This window comes from Geospiza fortis, unplaced genomic scaffold, assembly GCF_000277835.1.
Source record: "Geospiza fortis unplaced genomic scaffold, GeoFor_1.0 scaffold231, whole genome shotgun sequence".
Lineage (NCBI taxonomy): Eukaryota > Metazoa > Chordata > Aves > Passeriformes > Thraupidae > Geospiza > Geospiza fortis.
In genome coordinates, this window is record NW_005054351.1 from 3653695 (window position 1) to 3676119 (window position 22425).

General features: G+C 38.8%; 1 protein-coding gene across 2 annotated transcripts in view; it reads left to right on the forward strand.

Moving 5' to 3' along the window:
- Nucleotides 1-21496, forward strand: part of RBMS3 (RNA binding motif single stranded interacting protein 3) — a 692310-nt gene extending 670814 nt beyond the window's left edge. For both annotated transcript variants that reach the window (XM_031058909.1, XM_005423389.2), the window contains 2 exons: nt 18754-18834; nt 21365-21496. In XM_031058909.1, the coding sequence (XP_030914769.1) occupies nt 18754-18834; nt 21365-21496 (213 nt within the window). The remainder of the gene's footprint in view (nt 1-18753; nt 18835-21364) is intronic.
- Nucleotides 21497-22425: the final 929 nt, after the last annotated feature.

Genomic DNA, 22425 nt, shown 5'->3' on the forward strand with positions numbered 1-22425 from the left:
AATAATAGGTTTAAAAAATCCTGAAAATTATTTTAGGTTTGAAACATCCCACCACACCTACAACTGACAAACTCAATAAGAGGTGGAAAACAAAAGTACTCTAAATGTCAGCTCTGTCATCTGTATTTTCTTGATATGGTTCTCTTTTGTAAATGTGTTTTCCATTTTTCAATCAAGAGGAGAACTCTTTGCCTTATTAGAATGAAACATGTTTTTATTGTCCTGCCTGTATTTAAACAAGGCTTGGGTAATTCTGACTGAAATGAGGAATATGCTTTCCAGAGAAGTAACAAATCCAAATATAAGAGGTGAAGACAAGCTCTGTGAAGGCTCTGTAATACAAGGCAAGTTTAAAGATCTTAGAGAGGTGAAGGGTGTTTTTCAAAACTGTGGCCATGTGAAAAGCAAGGGTCTCCCAGAGGTGCTGCTTCCACAGCTCTTCTTTGCCAAGAGCTGGGAAGCAGATCTGTGGTCATTTCTGCTCATGTGCAAGTGCACACAAACACAGCAAGAAGTCTTGAAATCCTTGAAGAAGCTGTATTGTCAGTGGAAAAGAACAACATCAATGGGAAACCAGCTAGTTTATCCTCAGTACTGCTGCAGTCCTTCCCACAATATCATTCAGGTTTAAGGTGAAGCACTTGAACTGTATCAACTCTCTCAGAGAGAGACGTAAACTGTAGTTGAAAGAAAAGGGTGTGAAGGTGAAAGACAACAGTGGTTTACAACACAACATAGATGCATGAAGGGTATCCCTGGAAAGGAAGTTTTAGTGGTGCTAACAACAAGTTTATGAAAGTAGAATAGAGAAAGCCTAACTTTAATGTGTTGCAGAAGACATTGAGAGCTAGACTAGTGTTTGAAATAAAGAAAGTTCATTGTTTGGGACATCTAGAACTTAACTGGACTTTAAAATCCACAAGAGGAATTTCCAGGTGTTGACACAAGTCCAGAGCAGTGCTAATAGCCTTTTTTCATCTCCAACCTCTGGTTTTCATCACAAAGAGACATTGTTGTTTCAGTTCAAAACATGTAATATTCATTTAAATACCAAGACTTCAGGATATTATAAAAACTTTCAAAAATGTTTACTGAGCATGACGTACCAAGACTCAGGAAAGAGCTGTGCATCAAAATAACATTTTATTTGCAATGTCTGAGGTTTACAGTCAAAGAGTAGACATATGTTGCAACTTACCATTCACAGTATTGTCTTACTAAAAATCATTTGGAACCAAGAAGTAAGATTGATTCATTTCAACATGTTTTGTGTGATTAGTAAGTATACAGAACTCTTTAGATTTTTTTTTTCTTTCCAATAAGATGGGTACATTTTGTTAAGCAAAATGTTTCTGCTCTGAGCAGCAACCTTTGAATTACATTTCCCATGTTCTTTCATAAGGGAAATTTTTTAATTCAAGAGGTATTGGAACTTCACAGAAACACTAGATTGCAGGTGTTGCAGTGTTTTGGAAGGTGACCTGCTGCCATGTTACTGAAAACACATACAATGGAGTTGAAAGTGAATTTAAACTGAAAGATGTTCACTATTTTACATATTTTAATCACAGTGGAAGGGATAACATACCCTGTGTATTGGACAAAGTCCTGGACCTACAGCTGCTCACAAAAATAATATTCCATTGAATTTCACTGTCCTTTCCTATATCACATCCCTCTGAATTTCAGCTCACAGTGCATTTCACAGTTAATCCACATGGCTTATCAAATGGTTGGCAAACTGGTACCCCAAAGATTTAAACTTCCTGTAAGACAAATTACCAGGGCTTTTGAGGTATCTTTCTTGTTTTCTTCTGGAAAGAGCAGCCTGTTCAGGGTTCACTCATTTGTGAAGCAAGGTTAAGTGAAGGAGCTAAAGGTACAGGCTTCATACATTGTGCAAGATGCTAGTATCCTGTATATACAATGATTTCAGCCTGAAGTTCTCAGAAAAGGATAAGCTTTGTTCAAATTATTTACAAATCTATAGGGAGCTGCTGGTGGCAATAACCTCTGTGCCCTCTGATGGTATTTTATTATCTGTGAGTTATGGGTGTTTCTGTGTCAGAGCTCAGAGGCTGTAGAATCCTCTTGCTCCTGAAAGACTCAGTTTGGGAGGAGATTTCTGCTATACCTAATATTTACTATGAAACATCTCAGTCAGCACTTTTCATTGAGCTGTAGCAAGGGGTTTGAGAGCGGCTGTGTTGAGTGAATTTGGGAGTTTGCTGAATTGAATTGTTTTTCTAGCAAGGTGATAAACTGTTGAACTCAGCAAATTTCTACTGTGTAGCAGAGGTGAGCAACACCTTATCAGGATGGGTCTGGGGAGCGCTCGCATCCAAAGGCACATCCTTTTCTGGTCCCATGAAGGACTGCTCTATCCTTCGTGACATTTTATGACTTTTGAATGTGATATACTCACTGTTCTTCTATGCTTCTAATTTTGCCTTTTTAATATTAGTAGTTTACCTTTTTAATATTAGTAGTTGCAATACAACAACGGAGAATTTAAGACTTTAGTATCTCAGTGTCCAAATTATTGAGCATTTGCCAACCTCAACTCCTGGTTTTTCTTTGCTGTGTTTCCCTCGGGAGTTTCTCTTCAATCAATATAATATTTATATGACACAAACTGATTTCACTGATGCAAGAGCTTCATGCTGTTTGTGTTCTCTGGCTTGTGAACCACAGCTGTGTGCAGTGTTTGCAGAATAGACCAAAGGTGCTATGATTTCCAAAGTGATTTTTTTTTTTCAACCGCTCAGGCACCTGACTGCTCCCTTCCTCCTGCTTACTGCAATTTTGCTCTGCTGCCAGCCTTTTCCACCTGAAACACCTGCATTTGACTGGAAAATGAGTTGTATTTGTTCTTTTTAATTGCTATTTTTGATAGTGCAAACCAGAGTGACAAAAATACAGTAACAAGGGGGAGTGTGAATTGGACTTTGATGGTATTCTCATGGATAACCTTGCCTAGTTTATCCACAGAATCAAAATTGGTGCTCAAAATTTTAGTGGTCAAAGATATAACTTTTTAACAAAAGCCATTTTGCTGACTTTCTTTTAACATACAAATGCTCCTAAGTAACTTAGTACAATCGACTTCCTCTGAAGACAATGGACTTATCTTAGAATCTTTAGTTTTCTTGAAATGGCTGTTCCAACAAAATGGACATAATTTGATTGATTGATATTATTTTCCTATACACATTCTATAAGATTATTGTTTTACATGAAGTTTATCCATAACTAAAAATGCAAGTAGCAACAATTTCAGATATCCTTGATGTCTTAGGGAACATAAGGAAATAGTAGCAAAAAGTTCCATTCAGTGTGTGGCCATTGGTTGAAGAAGTAGGTTTCCTTATTTTATTTGCACCTGAACAATATTGAGAGCAGAAGACCACTGACCTTGCTGAAATCTTTATCCTTTGTTTAAAACTGATGTAACAGAGCTGGAAATCAGAAAATGATTGATGGAAAAATTTAAACTAATTAATCTGCAACACAAGGCAAAGAAAATAATACATTTCAAGGCTTATAAATCCACTTTTGTCTTTCATTAGTTTTCATACAAATGTCATGAGCAGTGTTATATTTTTTTGCATTTCAAAAATATGGCTTACACACCATGGCATCATCTTGAGCTTATTTCTAATATTCGGATTTTTACTTTATTGCATACACTATTGGATATGTGTTCCAAGGACTCTTAAGTTTGGCACAGAACTGTAAAGTATTAATGTCTCTTGTCTATAATTGTTATACAGAGATCTTTGCAGGCAGAGTTGATGCTATTGTAAGCTAAGAAATTTCAGTACTTACTGATAGTTTGAAGCACTTAGTTTTTCAGTTAGTTCAGTTTATGAAGCTATGGCATTTCTGTGAAAGTATTTCTACTCCATCTGCACACATCCTGCAGATTTATGGCAAACATTTCTTCTTTTTCTTTTTGTTTTTTTTTTTCCCTAAGGTACAAATTACAGGAGGGAATCTGTAGCATTTGCTTTTCCTCCCAAACACAACAGGACTCCAGTCTTTTCAGAGACATCCTGAGGCAGAGAACAACTGACAAATAGCAACAGCAGCGCCTATAATGCATTTTATATTGTCCAGGTGTTTTAAAAAATGTTAATTAAACCTTATAGTATCACTTGAATAAATAATCATATTAATGCAAGTTCTTCAATTCCCTTTGAGGTAAATTACCTCTGTACAATATAGCCTTTCTTAAAGTATGGACAGCAGCTCCTGTTCTAAACCCAGGGATGCTCAGCTGTACATTTGAGGTAAAGCCCAGAGTCCCAGTGTGATGGACTGCCATAAGCTGTTCTGGTCAAGGCAGCTGAACTAATTGACCCATTCTTCTCACTAAGAAAAGAGAGGATTTTACCAGTTGAAGTTTGATTTGGCTTTACTGCCTAGCAGTGAATCTTAATTGCTTCTTGCTGAATAGTGGGTAATAATCTGTTCTCTATATTAATAATAATGAAAAATATTTTAAAATAGAATTTTGCAGTTAACTCTGTGTTCTAAATTCCTATACCAAATTATATCATGAATGTCAAATTTTGTATTTCCCTGAGTTCACTATCAGTATGGACAGCTGTGTCTTGGTGGTTGTATTTAATGTTTTTAATCTTGCTCTGTTTTCATCTTCATGCTCCATGTAGTGTTTCTCATGATCTTCACAACAAACAAAAAAGTTCCAGTCCTGAGGCAAGGACGACAGTTAAGCAGATGCTGTTTCAGTTCACAATTACCATTCCTTCCAGGCTGTTAGGGGATATTACAGCTGGGCAAGCTGGCAAACCATCCCCCACACACACCCTCCCATTTTAAGATTAAATTCATTGTCCCTGACTTCAGCCACTAAGTGTGAGGAATCTGCAAATGCCCTTATTCAGCTTCGGGAATAGTCAGGTTTTTACTTTCTAAGTGTTAACTCTGCTAATTTGTATTTCAGGCCTGCTGTTCGGTGTAACACTTGTGTGTCAGCAGCGATCCTTCTTTGTAAGGTGAATCATGCAAAGTCCTGTGGCTTTAAAGTGTTGACATAAATTTATTTGACAGAAAAATGGCCACTTTGTCATCTCTGTCATATTCTTGGACAAGGAAATCTGTGGTGCAGTTAGGACTTTGTGCAAATATTTGCACAGCACTTAATCTTTTTTTTTCCACATATATTGTATATAAAAGGAAAGGAGAAAGGGAACATTATGCTGATCAGTGAGCGCCAGTGCAGAATGAAGATGTCTGAGCTTTCCAGTCAGTCCATGTGCCAGGGCCAGAAGTGCATCAAAGAACCAGAATGGACAACCTAGCCTAGAAATAAATACTGTGCAAGATCCTCCTGAGAAGAACAATTCCCTGACTAGGCTGTGGCATTTCGAAGAGGCCAGAATTGCTTGCCTGTACAGGCTGGGGTGCATTTGTGCAGCATTTGTTCCTTTTCACATGATTGGAGCAGAGGGATCAGAAGAGCTCACTGAGGACTCCTGTTAGGGCCTGTGTGGAATATTTTAAATATAGGCCTTTAAGGAAAGCTGAAGATTATTGAATTTCAGTTTGATAGCTGTAGGTGGGCTTTCTCAGCTGTGGTTTAATTTTTTTCCTGCCACTGTATGTTTCATCCATGCCTTGTCACCAATAATATTTAAGAGAAATAACATCTCTCACCTTTGCCTCCTGATCTCATGAAGAAGGGAAGGGTTGAAAATGTTCTTTTAAAGCACATGGGGGGAAAGTGTTACAGCCTTTCTTTCTATTCCCAAGTGGCGGTATCTGAAGCACTCCCAAGTATCCGTAAAGAATCAGTGGTGTCCTATAGAGGAAAGCTAAATCTGCCCTAATACAGATTTGGGAGAGTACAGGACACTCTCTCCTGCTGACCTTATCAGTTATTACAGTTCTGCTGTCATTGACAGAAATGTTCCATGAACCTGGAATTCCATTTGAGGGGATGTAGTGTGGTAGATTTTTTGTCAGTTTTCATGTTCCAGAGTGATTTATTATGTGAAATTAATATATTATTTAAAGTATATCTACACCTCTGACTATGCATTGTGACACAGTCAAGAGATCTTTTTCTCTCTTAGAACACCCATCACCAAGCTCTATTCATTTTATTTGCCATCTGGAGCATCTATCTTGTACCATTTTCAAGCTGTTACTATGCAGCCACTGAAAAAGGGATGAAAAACTGTCTCTAAACTTTGTATTTCATTCAGATATAAATTTGAAAAATTCTATGACAACAGGATTAAACATGTAGGAATTGCATATTGAAACATCTTAGAGGATATTCCAGACTATCCTTCTGTAAATAGAGCAGTGCATCTCTTGATATATTCTTTTGTTTCCTCTCCTTTATGACAAGTAGCTCATCAGTCTACAGCATTTCCTTTCTCTCTCTCTTGAAATGGTTTTTAAATGTGCCCTGCTGCAAAACCTTCCTTAAAGCCAGTCATGACTGGGAATTTTCTATTTTCCCCTCTGCCCAGCCTTATCTTTCTTTATCTTGAATTTGCCTTTGGGGCCAGACTTACCCACGTTTCTGAGCTGGATGCAAAGTTTCTCAATCCCTCACGCCCACGTCGGCTCCCACCCCAGGGAAGCACAACCTCGCAGTGCTTGTGAGTGACACCGTAATACATTGCCTGGATGAGAGCTGACAGTGCTCTGAGAAATATGACAGTACCTCTGCCCTTGATCAGGCTTCCCATTTGAAAGTTTTCATTTTGGTAATTACATCCTTCCCAGATAGTAGCCCTAGTCATTGATCATACTAATATCATTATAACTGATTCCTGTAAGTCACCTTTTAAAGACACTTTCTATGGTTTCTTTTCCTCTTATGTCTTCTTCCTCTGCAGTCACAGGATAAGACTTTTTCTGCCTACCCTTCATCTGATTGATTGGAAATGCCAAATACTTCCTTTAGGTATGGCCTGGTGATATACACATCACATTTCTTCCCTTGGGATCTTCATCAGAACAAGTAATGGCCTTTAGCTTTTCTCATTAGCAAAATGGAAAAGCACCATACCCAATCCATTAGAAATACAGCATTGTAATATGAATTTATAGGAAAATGGCTGCATGCCAGCAGACACAGAGTGAGTTTACCTTAAAGGATTTTCAGGGGTGAAAAAAAAATTTAAAAAAATGAAAAAGTCACCCTTTCTGTCTGGCTTGCAAACATTTTGAGCCATTACTTATCATGCCTGTCTGTCAGGCATTTTGCTGTTGCTTCTTAAGTGCTATTTAGACATCTCTGTCACAGAAAGGGCATTCATAAGGAGGAAATATGGGTGTTTGAACATGTATTTATATTTTCCCCAATCTTGATTCCCTTCCTGGATTATTCTCCTCATAATCTCTATCAGAATTAGAGAGAGGGGAGGAAATTGGGAAGATTTTGTTATTTAGCTTCGCTTCTAATTTTTCACAGAATGTGCTAACTGAAAAAACGTATCAAGAGCAACCATTTCAGCATACTCGTCTATCAAGCTGAGACTGCTGCTACACTTTTTTTAGCCCTGTCTAAAACTATTTACAATCAGTACAGTGAGAGCAAGGACAAGACTGATTAAGAGATTTTTTTTTCTCCAATGATGGGAATTGCTTTATACTTGGTCAGGTCTTTATTAGCCATAGAAATTATTAAAATTCATACATCAGCACTGAAAACTTTCAGTGCTTGTATTTTCCGGAACTGTAAGAAGGTGTTAAAACACAAATCCATACCAAATGATAATTGTATATAATTTGAATGCATATGAGGTGATTCTGTCTCCTTTGGATAACTAACAGTGAAAGAACCCAAAGAACAGTCTTGGAATGTTGCTATTCTGCCAGCACTAAGACACATCCGTTTTACTGGCCCCTTCAAGCATTGCTCATATTATTCCTGGTAAAATAACTACTAAGCATACCCATAAAGCTCTATTTAATAGTGTCTTATGAAAAATGAGTACTTGCACTTTTTTACTTTTCAAACAAACCTCATGTTTGCTATATGTTATGTTGCTCACCTGTACAAAGTGAGAGTAAAAGCTGAAGCATCAGGCTTGAGCTTTTGGCTACTTTGTCTATGGTTCATCAGCTGTGTTGATCACACTTCCCCAACAAATCAGTATCTAATAGGTTAAGAAAATACTATAGGGAAATAGGATGAAAGGCCTTCAGGAGTCAAAAATGGGAGGCATTCTAAAGGGACCTCTCTCTAGGAGACGAATTACTGATTAGATGATAAGACAGGAGGACTTATGGCAATTTTTTGGGATCCAATAGGGATGGCTATTTTTTAGGTATTGGGATTCTTTTTTTTCTTCTTGCATTTTGTTTTGTTCTGCTGGTTTTCACTGTTTCATGGGGTGTTTTTTAAAATTTTTTGTATCTTCTTCTTTACCTCTTCTTATCTTTGGATGAAGCAATGACAAATTAGGAGAGATTCTGTGTAGTTTTTATCATGCAAGTTTAGGAGTTCAGTATTGTTAGCAGATCATTACATGGTAGATAATCTGAATGACATAGCAGTATAGTTCAGTCCACTCTGCTAACACTCAAGGTTTCTCCTTTGCTTTTGTAGCCCTATTGCTGATATGATCCAATGTGTCTTAGAGATCCTCCCACAGCTGATAGTTAACATTCTTAGGGGCAGACTGTAATATTCTTACACAGTCACACTTTATCAATAGGGCATTGACTCTAATTTTAAGGCGATCTTTCTTCCACAAGAATTTCAAGAATGTGTGGAAAGTGGAAAAGGAAGATTTCCCCAGAAATGCTCACTATTACCATCTTCCATAGCCCTGCCATGTAAGCAAAGCTAGTGATCATGTAAATACATTTCAAGATTTTGACACAACAATTTTTATGCCAGTGAGAAGCAATATTTTGTACTGCATCACTTTAAAACACTTTACTTTAGGTGCACTGGAGTTGGCACCAGCCATTAAAGGTTAGTATTCTCTAGTATCCCCACCCTATCCAAATACAAATATGGCTGAAGTTGCAGATAGATGAAGAGTTGGCCAAGCAACACTCATGGTTTCCAGTTTGTGGAAAATCAATCTTACAAAATTTGGTTTCATTCTGATTCATCTTCTAAAAAGTCAGAACAAACCAGAAAGATTCTCCCTTGAGCCAGAAATTCCAAGCAGAATTAAATTTTCAGAAACAATGCCTCGTGTTGTTCCCAATACAAAATCTAGTCTGCAAGACCTTGGCAGCTGCCAACTGGCTTAAATGTCCATCTTGGTTTCTGTCAGTTTTCAGGCAGCAGCTGCAAAACACTCCCAGGATTTCATGTTCCAGAGCAGCCTCAGCATGTCCAATGCTTTGGGCAGGCTTCCAGACCTCCTATTGGGTCAGTTTACAGGTCTGCTTACTGAGGGCCAGATTAGTCTGGCAGCCAAGTCAGAAAACCCCAGGAATGTTACTTTGGTGAGGCAACTTGGTGGGATTGTCCTGGAAAAAAAGCAGGGCGCTGGCTTGAAGACTGAAGAGGTACTGCCAGTTTCCAGATGTGAAGGAAGAGGTAAGGACATCCCAGAGCTTCACATGAGGGCTGAGATGAAGCAGGGCTCTTGGGTCTTGTAAACTCCCTACTCAAACATGTCATCTCTGTGTTGGGCTGCCTGGAAGGCCTGAGTGCATGATTTGGGGGATGTTTATCCACACATGCCCATGAGCAGGCTGATTTTCCTTGTATCCTTAGGCATAAGGGCCCACCATTTCCCACAGGGAATGTGTCTCCCCCTGCCTAAGCCTGGACTGGCATGTTCACCCTCAATTCAGGAAGGCCAGCTTGCAAGGCATCCCTAATGCCCCTGCTGGCTTCCGGGTAAGCCCCAGAAGGTGATGTCTGCAAGGCGTTTCAGGCTCACTGAACTGACAGTTTCTCCTCCATCTCTGCATGCAGGGTACTGGTGAACAGCAGTGTTTTTTATGAAGTGTTGAAATGGTCGCTGCCCTGCCCTCCCCTGCCCTCCCTTCCCACAGTGATATCTTTCATGATACTTAGCCAAATATTTTGGATTCTAAGGATCTTTTAGAGATAAAGGACTGAAGAATATCATGCTTTAGCTGCTCTTAGCAATGTCCAAGGTGTACACTGGTGGTATAATTCCATTATCTTACTACCTTTCCTCTGCCGGGCATGACTGCCTTTTCATGGAGGAGATGTTGAAATTCTTCCTGTTTCTAGGAAAGCTGGAAATACTAACATTCATGTGCCCTTTTGTCTGTTATTACTGTTCTTTTTGGTTTGGTTTATCTTCCAACTAATTGTCCTGGCTTTCATCTGCTTAATTCTTGGACAGCTGGCCCATGAGCTGTCCACTTTTATCCCTGGTCTGAAAGAGCAGTGGAAAGTGCATGTGATGATTGATGAGCAACTGTTATTTAGAGTCTGAGCAGTTCTCCTTTTGTTTTAACCATAGAGCATGTTTCCACACAGCAGTCTGCTTCTCTTTAGACTCTTCACATTCGTGGAGATTTAATAGCATCTAGAAGACATGTTTACCTCTAGAAAACAATTATTTGTTCATATAAATGGATGTGTTATTAATAATAGCTCAGTGTGCTTATAGGTTGAGAGATTTACTGACACATTTTATTTTTATTTATGTTGAAAATATGAAAATGTACTGATCAGTTTTCCTTCATCTTACTAGCACTCATTCATCAGGGACTAATTGGCAGAATTGCAGTTAAATGGAAATGTCTAAGAATTTCCACCTAAAAGAGTGCATAAGGAATTTTTAAGTATCAGAAGCCACAGTTATAATTCTGCTGCATCACCCCTTTATTCTTCAGTATACAAGATCTGAAAGAAGAATATAAATGTGTGAATTTCACATAGAATCTCAGTAATTGCCACCCCTGGTTGACCGAAACTGATGCAGTATGATTATGATACAGTCACTATACCCTGATTTTATGTAGGACACTGCAGACAAGACTGTAATAAATCAGGCACTAACCCATGCTCAGAAACTTGGCCCAGAGAGCTCATAATGTGCATTCATAGGACAGGTACATAGAGGGTATTTAAAAAAAAAAAAAAAAAAAAAAAGCCTCTCTTGTAGAGAAACATGTAAGAACTGAAGAATTAAGAAAATACAACAAATTGCCGGAGTCTCATTCTCTGTTTTAAGCACAGAAGTCTTCCTCTCTTGCAAATGCATCCATCAGACATATGGCATTATTCAAATGATGCAAAAAAGCATTTTTCACATCTTGGGGCTGTTCATATATGCAGTCATACATGGGGGATCAGTTTACATTTCTGTACAGTCTCCATGGGTCCCCACCTACAATGTCACAAGGAAGAGTGAAACTATCATGGGCCTTGGTACACCCACATGGACTGCAAGGATCTTTGGCACCCTCAGGTCAAGTTCCTAAAGGAAGTTTCCAATTAATGAAAGATGCAATCAGAATGGGAATTTATTTTCCCATGCTGATTAGTTTTCTTCTGGTTTTTCCCTTTTCACACATTGATGAGATATCTGGAAGTGATTTGAGACTTTTACTGAGTTAATTTGTAGTGTCAGCCTTTAGACTAAAAAGTGGTTAAAGTGAATGAGCCAAGTTTTTTATTTACCTGTTTATACTGCTTGCATTCACTACAGTTTTTACAAAGTGTATGCTAGTGAGAGCTGGTGCACAGCTGTATGTGGGTATCTGACTGTTCTCATATTTATTTACTCTAAATAGTCTTTATCTGATTAGTCCTGATCACTGTGCTTTAGTAGCGGACTGAATTTCAGACAGAAGAAAAGACCTGTTAGCTATGGGGGGGGTTAGCTCATCTGCACTTTTTCTTCTATACCTTTGTGTTACTCTGATTTCCACAGATAGGGATTTGTGGAGGATGTTTAGAACTCCTGAAGAGAAAAGGAGATTAGTTTGCAAATATAGTTCTTGAAGTTATTATTCTCTCTACCTTCATTTAACTTGCTCAGAGAATTAGGTAACATCTCATTAGGAAGGTTGAAAGGGAATTGATAGCCAGCATTCCAAAATACATTTGTATTACTGAGCAGCAGGGAAGGAATGTTAAATGTGGTGAAGATTTCTATTCTCTGCCTGAACAATGAGTGCAGTGGCCCAGCGATGGGATTCTGTTGAATGACAGGGCTGTTCTTGATAGGACTATGGTAATTGTGTGGTAAAATGGAATTATATTATTATATTTTAGGCCTGGCTGATAATTATTAGCAAAATTATTGTAATATATGCACAAAGTTTGTATCATTTATTCTCCCATTCTTTAATTGGGAGAAAGTGAAATTAATAACAGCCATTGAATAAGTACAGGATTGAGCTGGAAAATGAGAATGCTTCTGGGTAGCAAAAGATATTTTAAGTTTAAAGTGAAAACTGTGGCAGCTGGATATTGTATTTCATTGAACTGCCACTGGCACTGATGAACTGGATGGTCCTTTTCTCTTCCTGAGTTCCCGTATCTCCATGCCAGACTATGGGATAAGAGGACACAGCAAGACAATGTTCTTTTCTATGGGAGAACAGGGTATTTTCAAATGAGAAGGTGGAACCAGAGAGAAAAAAGCAGTGGTTTTATTCCATATTTCATTAAAGTTATAACCACCTGACAATGGTCAAAGAGAGATGCAGTTTTTATTCTTTGCAGGGAAAGAAGAGATTTGAAAGTGGAAGGGCACGTTTCCTTCGTGGGGTTAAAAAAAAGATTAAAAAAAAAATAAAAATAAATTCAGCCAATAGACTCATTTCCTTCAGTTTTCCAGCAATGCAAATGTTTTCACATAATTCTGTTAGTGATGCAGTGTCTAGACTTCTCAGATGGTTTAAAAGATTAAAAAAAGAAAAAAAAAAGAAAAAAAAAGGCAGAAACAAACCCTGGCATTAATTCTGGGAATCCTGAAAAGCTAGTCATTATCACTGTACTATAGCTCATGTGGTGATAGGAAGCCACAAATAGTCATTGAAGACCAGACTCTGGAAATCTTGCTTATTTCAGATACATGGTTTAGCATTTGCTCACATAAGACATCCTGTTTAATCTCCCTTTAGCAGGCTGTGGTGGTTGGTGTAAGGGCTTACCAGCATAGTCTGGTACAAGGCTTCTGCATTTTGGCTCTCACTGTGAGTGAAAAGGCTCCCTGTCTTCTCAGGAACATGAAGACTGATGATAGAAGGAAAGAGATTCCTGCAACAGATATACATTGGCATAAAACAAAGCAAAACACCAGAAAAAAACATTTGCACATGGAATGTATAAAAGGCTTCTTAAACATTTTTTCTTTGCTCATTGTCATTTGTCCTGAGCAAGTCTATTGATTCTGTGTTGTTTGAGGTTTCCAGATTTACTGCAACGTATCTGTTACTATCTCATTTTGTTAGTTCTTTTTTGTTTTCTTTATACCAGGAAACTTCTTCAACATTGATCAGATTATTAAGTGTTGTCAGTCTCTAAAATCTCACAGTACTCATGGTGACCAAGAGAGTTAATGTATCTGCAGCAGCCTCTGTCTAATCACAGCTGTGTTATTTTATAGGCAACAAGACCTATAAATAGAACTGAACTTTAGGGTGGTTTCGTATACATTCTGTTAATGATGGCCTTCAGAATTTAAACAGAATGTGCAGCCAAACTCTTCTGGTGATGTAAATGAAACAGTTTGGTCTTGCAAGAGGCACTCTTTCAGGCAGTGTCTCAGCTCAAATTCAGTAACTAATGGCTGGTATAAGGGGTGTTTGCTATGTCCCTCAGCTGTTAGGCAGATGCCTGACTCTGCATTAACCTGGGCCTGAGAAAAGCAGGCTAAGAGCTTATTAGGGCAGATGAATAAATGGACATTACCTGTGCCACAGTCTCAATGTAAAAGCTCCTGCAAATTCCCTGCAGGTGACTCAGCTCCACCTTTGACGGGTAAATCCTATTACCCTAGTGCAGCATGCTCCCTCACTCTGTTGGGTACAGGCAGCTGCCTTCCTCCTGTTTTTTTATTTCCCAGTGCCTGTCACCTTTATGGGTTTGGTGTTTGCTGCAGGCTTAACACAATCCTTGCTGGAGCCAGGCTGGGACACCCTGCTGTTTGCAGATCTCAAAGAAGTGATGTTGCTCTCTGAATTAAACATGATCCTTCTTGAGGGATCTCATTTTGTGCCCTCAACCCACCTGCTCATTTGTTACCTCCTGGCACTTAACTCTTTGTAGTCACAGAGGGCAGTATCTGAAAGAACAGAGGTGTAAGTGTACATCAACACTCATTTTCTAGCTACATATTTTTCCACACATTTAAGTAATTTCAAAATGATAAAAAACAAAAACCCCGTCGGAAAAGACATGAGTAGAATTCTTAATGTAGCATATAGACTAAATTGGTACCTGATCAGTGCAGTCTGAATTAAGCAGTTGGGCATCATAAAGCGTGAATCATATTATAATACTGCACGTCTTCAGTACTGAGAACATTCATTCTCTGTACTGTATGAAGAAAACAATAGTTTACAAGCAAATTAGGAGCTGTTGCCACCAGCAATGTAGTCGTTTTCTGTAGTAGAGACTACTGGCTTTTAAAGGATCAGACTGCTGAGAAAAGCTCCCTTATAACCTCCAGATCCGTCATCTCTGCCTGTAGAGTCACTATTCATTTTACTGTCACAAATGAGCAGCTTCTACTTTCAGACCCACAAAGCCTGTACAGCTGTGGAAGAATGAACAGTGGTTTCCTCTGCCTTGCACATACCTTGTTGAATGACTGATCACATCCCAGCACAAGAATCTTTAATCCTGGTGGAAACACATGACAAAGAACGGTTGCATTTAGGTTTTTCAGATTCTCTCATTTCAATGCTCATAATATTGATATTTAGTGGATGTAGCTGAGTGCTGCTGAGCTGAGCATGTGAGTCACGCTGTCTCTGTTTCACACATATGTGTGGATAAAGAACTGTACTGAGTGTGGTTCACAGAGAAAATAAATGTCAGTGGTGGCCTTCTGACATAGATGTCTTCTGTGTTTGCCATCTGCCTACCTCCAAGTTACATGATGTTCTTGAGGTAGATGGGAAGCCATGTGCAGAGTATGTATATTTACAGGAGCTGTAATCCAAATTGAGCTGCATTACAACAGAGTCCCTCAGCTCAAGGATGTCCTTAGACTAGAATTTTCATCCTGGATGGTCTTAAACTGAGTAGATATAAAATATTTAACTTTTCTTTAAATCTCGGAATAATTTCTGAATACCTTTTCCACCTCCTAGCCTGGACTCTACTCGCTTTATCAGATCCAGAGCACATTTTTTAATAGAATAGCTAGGCAAAGTGTCTGGGGGACCCAGGAAGAGACACAGATTCCAGGGGGCTCATTGTGTGCTGAATATGGAAGCTGCTGAACAGCAGTGTTCAGGAAGCACTTTGCTAAACAACCAACCATGAATATTCACGACAAGGAATTCAACTCCTGTATTATCCAAACCCATTGTTGTAAGTATCAACACTGACATTGTGCCTTAGCACTGTGTAATCTTTATTTATCCTGTGAGATCAGAGAATTAGGATTATGCAGTTCACAAAGGAAAGAAATACATGTAAACTTGCTTGAGCTAGTGTCAGTTATAAAAAAAATTAATCTGTCTCCTTTTTCATTACACTGTTAGTAAACAAACTAAGCTAAAGCAGTTTCCCAGCACTACTTCCCATGGTAGAAACTCATCCAGCAGGGCAGACACCTCCAAATTCATGTGGTCTCAGCTGGGACTCCCTTGTGCTGCATGTGAGGGGACTTCAGATACTACCAAATATGTGTCTCTGAGAACAAAGTCGTAGTTGTCCTTTATAGGTTGGTAAAGATTTTTACAGAACCTCAGTGAACCCTTCAGTGAGACCCTGGAGACAGAGAACCAGTTCCAACCCCTCCCCCATAACATCTTTAATTACTTGACCAAATAACTCTTGCCCAAAATGGTGAGTGTATCTTTACATTCATAAAGATGAAGGCATTAAATATGTTTGGACATTCCACTGAAGGGCACCATGTGTGTACCTATGATACTGACCACTGCTGCTGTGTGATCCAGGGCCATTTTTAAAGCACCAGTATTCTGTAGCATTGAGCCTTGGCTAAATTTTCCTGTGACCAAAATCTTTGCCACAAGTACTTTGATTTCGTTCTTGCCATTGGTGGAACTAATTTGGCTAACAACATTTTTCTTTTTAATTATAGAACTCTAAAGGATTTGTCAGAAAAACTGATCCGCCATTAGTACAGACATTTAGACATGCAGAGTGTTATATACAGGGGAGAAGTCATTCTCCTACAGTTCTCCAGGGAGTCTGGCAAGTAACTCGATAGCTTTGGTCTCCAGTGCTTTAAATCATTGCTGTTTGGCTGAATTCAGTTAAAACTTCTGCAAAAAAAATTAAACCAGAAGGTGTGAGTATCTGAAAAGACCAGGGCAAGCAGGCTTTGGCCAGGGCCACCATCGACATTCAAGTTAACAGTACAGTTTTCCTTAGAGATTGTCTGGCAGTGAAAGAAGCAACATGAAGGAGGCTGGAAAGTAAGATCAGGATCTGCCTCAAGAGATAAAAAGTAATACAGTGAGAAGCTGCACACCTACTGAGAGCAGTGCTTTTAGAGACAGCAAAGACATCAGTAATTCCCAGACAGTTTCCATTGTAGTGCTACAGAACACAGTGCCAAAGGATTTTGCAAAAATTGAGTGATCTGAATTAAAAGGCTGTTGAGTAATTTATTGTTTGTAAATTAAGTCACATGGGTTTGTGTGTAAGGTAGGGAATGGCAGACAACTGCATCTTATAGGAGTCTGAATGTTGTTCTTCCACCAGGTTCAAGGAAGAAAACAGAGGAAGTCCAAGTTGAATGATACCACTTTATTATTTAAATCAACATTTTTGAATAAACTCTATATATTTGTACAAGTGAAGTTAGACTGCATGATGTTTAGAACCCTTGCAGGTCTTTGCAGAACACTAAGAATGCATGCTTTAGGTTAATATTAAATATTGACACATTTAGAACAATGCTACACAACAGATGTCTTCCCAACATGTGAGGACATGTTACAAGGCAGAATGAATGGAGCAGAAGGAGCTCTGCAAAACCCCACTGTAGCATTCTCATTAGCTCTTAATCTGTGAGGCAGGAGAACAGCCCAACTGCACTGAGTGCAATAGGGAGAGTTGACTTAATGCTTTTGGGGGGTTAACCTTCGTAAAAAACACTATTGAATTCAATTCTCTTCCTGAAGAACAAGCAAAAAGAGTGCAGAAAAACATGGCCTGATACAGGCACACAGACACTGAGGACACTCCTGTCTCTTTGCTCAAGTTCAGGAAAACACTGTGAATTTGGGAAAAAATAATGTGATGGTTCTCAACACCATATGCTGCTCATATTGCAAGTATGCCTTCTATGTCACATATGATCCTCACTTAGTTTTTTTAATAGAAAACAATTTCACTTAAATACTTTTTATTTTCTTCTACTTGAAAGAATATTTCAGAATTTAGCTGTGAGATTCTTACATATGCTGTTGTCATTCCCTTAGGCGTTTCTCCAGCATTGCTGCAGTCTTCACCCCACTTTGCAATTTCACAATGCATATTTGTGACAGGCATATCAAACCATCCAGTTAGTTTAGAATTGGGGTGGGAGAGTGCTTTAAATGTAAATTTTACTATAAACAGCAGAATAAAATCTTGCAAGCGCTTCCTAGCTCTGCCAGGAAGCAAAGCTATATTTAACTCATTTTAAAATTCATCAAATACATTGTGGGCTGATTCAGATCTTTGGTGTGTCTTTGAAGATAACATGTAGTGGAAGTGTCACACAGTCAGTTGGGGGATTGGGCACATTCTGAGATTCTTGTCAGTGAAGACATGTAGTTAGGACTGGATTGTAGAAAGAAAAGTACATATAGATCTAAGGACTTAATATCAATACTTTATTTGAAAATTTGAACAATGACTGCTGCATTCAGTTCAAGAGGTTTTTGAGAAGTGCTGTATATAAAGAAATCAGTGCCATGACAAAATGACAAAATTCACATGCATACATGAATTTTAAAAAAGATTGTCTCGTAGTACTTGGGAGAGATCGTCTTTCAGAGAAGCTAATACAAATTGTTGCTATAATAATTTGCACAAGTTTCAAAATGCATAGGAAAGATCCCTGGATAGTAAGAATAAGCCGTAAGAATTTAGCTAAGGTACCTGTGTACAAAAGGAGAAACTCCAGATGGATCTTGCTCTTGTTTTATTTCTCCTGTCTTGGATTGCATGTATCTGCAGCTTTGTATCCCTGTAAACCCAGCTGCTGCTGTTGATGGGGTAAATATAGATTGGAACAAACCTCTCAAATTTCATGCATCATGTTTTGTAGATGTCATTAGATAAGATAGATATATATATATATATAGCTATCATGTCTCCACCGATTTTTTTGTAAGTGCAAATAGGGCTCTCTCCATTTTAGAGAACAATCTGCTTTTGCAAGTGAGATGTTTACTATTGCCTATATTCAGATATGACCTGAGTTTGAAGTTCAAGATTACAATTTTTTTATAGCTGGGTAAGTTGCACCTAAAGTCCTTACTTAAAAGAAATAATATGCTACAGTCTTATTAAAAGCTCTCAATGGGAAATTGAAAGAATGTCATTCTTCTAACATGGTTTTATGCATCTTAATTGTGGTTTTCTACTGTTCATTTGCTTTTGATTTTTTCTAGTATATGACTGCTGCTGCACCTATGCAAGGGACCTACATTCCCCAGTACACTCCTGTGCCTCCAACAGCTGTCCCTATTGAAGTAAGTTTAACTCCATCCATTAGAGTGAAGGGGGAACAGAACTCTTGCTTATTATGTCTTTGTGCATCTGTTGTTTGAAAGGGGCCTAAAGGTTCTTTATGGAGTGGTGGCTGGAAGCTTCCAGCTTATTAAATGAGGACTGCACTTCTCTTTCTCTTTTTGTTTTCTTTCTTTCCTTTTCTTTCTTTTTTCTAACCCCTCTTTTTTATTTTTTAAATTATTTGCAAGGGCTCTTGTTTTGCATTTGTTTTGTTGTACAGCAGGACACGGAATAAAAACATCAGTGATTATGACTATTTTTTCCCCATGTACTTGGGAGGGAGATGGGAAGAGACAGGAAAACAAACCCAGCAGGCAGACCACGAAACCAAAAGAGATTTCAAGAAGAGAAGATTGCAAGAGGGTTTGATGCGGTCCTTAGCAAGCATAGGTAATTGCTGAAACATTTAGCCACCAGAAAAAGTGATTGAGCAATGGAAACCTTCCTCTTGTATATACAGACGTGGAGGATGCTGCACTGACTGAGTGCTTTTCATCCTTGAGGAAGGATTCGCTCCCTCCCTCCTTGGGGCTGAGTCATGCTGATGACAGTCTAATGAGTAAGTATTTACTCAACCCTGTAGACCACAAGCTGCTGGGAGAGCGTCAGCTTGGCCTCCACTTCTGTGAAGCTTCATAAGGGCAGCTGAGCACAGCGAGAGGAGGGAGCTTTGGCATCCTCTTCCCTGTGTGTTTCTCTTTGGCACTACCCTCTTTTATTAACAACTTCTGCCCTACTCTGGGGTAAGGCAAGGAGTGCCAGGGTCTCTGTACTTCTGTCTTCATCTGTGTGAACTTTGGATTTTGTGCTATTACTACTCTGTGCTTTGAGGATGTGAGTTAGTGGTACTGCTGGCATGGCTTCGCCAGCAGCCAAGTGGGCTCATCCTGTTTTCTCCTAGTCCTTTGCAATTATTCCCAGATAAGGTCCCACAGGAAAGGCTACTGCTGTTCTGTTGTACTGAACTGGTTATGTTTCAGTCTTTTTTGCCTCGGTATAATTTTGCCTTAAACCTCATTTGTTTGCAAATGCACTGTGAGTGCCTCTTTTCAATTGCCACTCTTAAGTCTAAATCAGGCAGATACAAATCTGAATTAAAAGGAGATGGTGGGATAGAGAGTGGTTCATATCATGGGGTTGTCTGCACACCATGCTGTCCTGTCCAAATGAGAATTAAGGTTAATTTAAATTACTTGTCGAGCCCTCCTCCCTATCACTCGCTAGTACAGTCATGCCTTCTAAAGTAACTCAATGTCATAATTATCTACTATAATAATAAAAATGTTATCTGATTCTATAGCCTGTTTTGCTCTTATCCAGTGATGATGATTATTGTTAATGTTTATCTGTATTCATGTAGCATCATGAACCAGGACCCTACCATGCTGGATGCTCCACAAGCAGAGACCAAAAAATACAGTCTCTGCCCCAGAGAGCTTACAATCTCAAGATGAGGTGGACAAAAGGAGAAGGATAAAGACAAGGAAGTAGACAGAAAAAGATAGTACTGGCAGTCTGCTAAGCAATAGATACAAAGAATTTCTGAAAAATGAAACTATTTTAACAGATGCTTTAAAATAAACTACCTGTTGTTTACACGAGGCTCAAATAAAAACAAAGCAAGTGCTTTGTGCTCCCTCTTCTGGCTCTGTTGTGTGCAATAGAGTAATAAAGCGTGTTCCCTGAAGATACTTGCTATTCATGAGACCAACACACCAAGCATGAGAGTAGAGGAAAGAAAATGTATCTTGCTTTGAAAGCATACAAAAAACTTAAACCAAGTTCAGACTGTCTAAATAGGATAAGAAATTGTGCATAATGTTACATTCATGAATATAATCTTTTATATGTTTACTTATCTACTTTTTGCAAATATATAAACAAAACAAAACTTCATTGGAGCTTTGACTTAACAGATTAAAGTCTTTAGTGTAAGGCAAATTTATTTTTGAAGGGAACATGCATAGAGACAGTGTGTAGAAGAGGGCAGCATTCTTCACCTTCTTCAGAGGGTGACTCAAATTCTTTTGGATGTGTAGTAAAGTGGAAAGCAGTGGGTCTAGATTCTGCCTTTATTGCATTTTAAATCAAACAAAATAAATGTGAACTCACTGTGAAGTTGGGCTAGGTAAGCAAGAATTAGAAGAGGTATGTATATGTTGTGAAAAAGCCAAGTAAAACCCAGAATCCACCAGAATCAGAAGATTTGCCTCTAGCTTTGAATGGGCAGGGAACTGCCCTTGAGGAGGGTGTTTTTTGCTGCAACCTGTGAGAGCAAAGTACTACTGGCAGGCTGAGAAAGCTTCTTGTTGCTGAATTAGCTTTCTAAAATTGATGGAGTTTGTCGTGTTAGCATGTGATTCTGCTACCTCAAACTCTCTCGATCTCTAGAGAAATGTGTGAACAGTGAGCTGGTGTTCAGCTCTTTTACGTAATTCACTGCCATGAGCAAAATTAGTAAGTTTTTCATGTTCTCATTTGATTCCCTAGGGTGTTGTTGCTGATACTTCTCCACAGACAGTAGCATCTTCATCGCAGGAAGCCAGTGGTCAACAGCAACAGATGACAGTGGAAACATCCAGTGAACATGCGCCTGCATATTCTTACCAACAGTCTAAGTAAGTAGGCATAGGCTTTGGATCAGAAGGGTTTGCTTCTTGATTATAACAGGCCAAATTTGACTCCCTCTTTCAGAAATATAAATTCTGAATAGCTTTGTTAAATTCTGATGAATTCTGGATATATAGCACTGTAATTAGCAAAAGGTTTTGGCTGACGTCCTCAATTTGGCAAAATGTCCTTGAGCTCCTGCCCACAGTGATATGCTCTCTAACTGTCTGCTGCTTTTCTGGACTCAGAAGGATCTCAACAACTGTGTTAACAATCATCATGCTGGGCTAAAGCAGCATCTGGCATCAGAGGTTAAAAAGGGCTTAAATTTTGCAGTGGTGAAAATATTGGCACAGCGCACCCTGGCACATGTAAAGGTTTCTTTCTGAAAGTGTAGTTAATGAAGCAGTATAAATTACCCCAAGTTGGTATTTGTGATTGTGCAAAACTGCCATGCAGATACAGAGTAGGCAGAACCTGGAAATGGAAGAAGAGGCATAAGAAGGAGGTGGGTAGAAGCGCTGTTCAATCTGTCTCCATTCTTCTGCTCCCTTTGTTTACTTCCCACGGAATACCTTGGAAAGTTCAAACTTTATAAACTGACAGCTGTATTTAGAACGTCTAAAGAGTCCCTTCATCTTCAGAATAATCTCTTCAAACACAACTTCTCTTTGCTACAATAAAAATCTTCACAAAGGGAAGGTTTCATATTGACAGGATACTCACTGGGACTGATAAATGTTGGACAGATTCTAGGAAGAAGCACAAATCCAGTCTTTCATTAATACATGTATATTGAACACCAGCATCACTTTGAAAATAGAATTATACATATTTTATCTTGGGGAAGAAAGTAGAGAAATAGCCAGACAAGAAATATGATAGATATGTCAGTCAATGCATCATGACTCTGTACTTACAGAGGCATCAGATACGAGCTG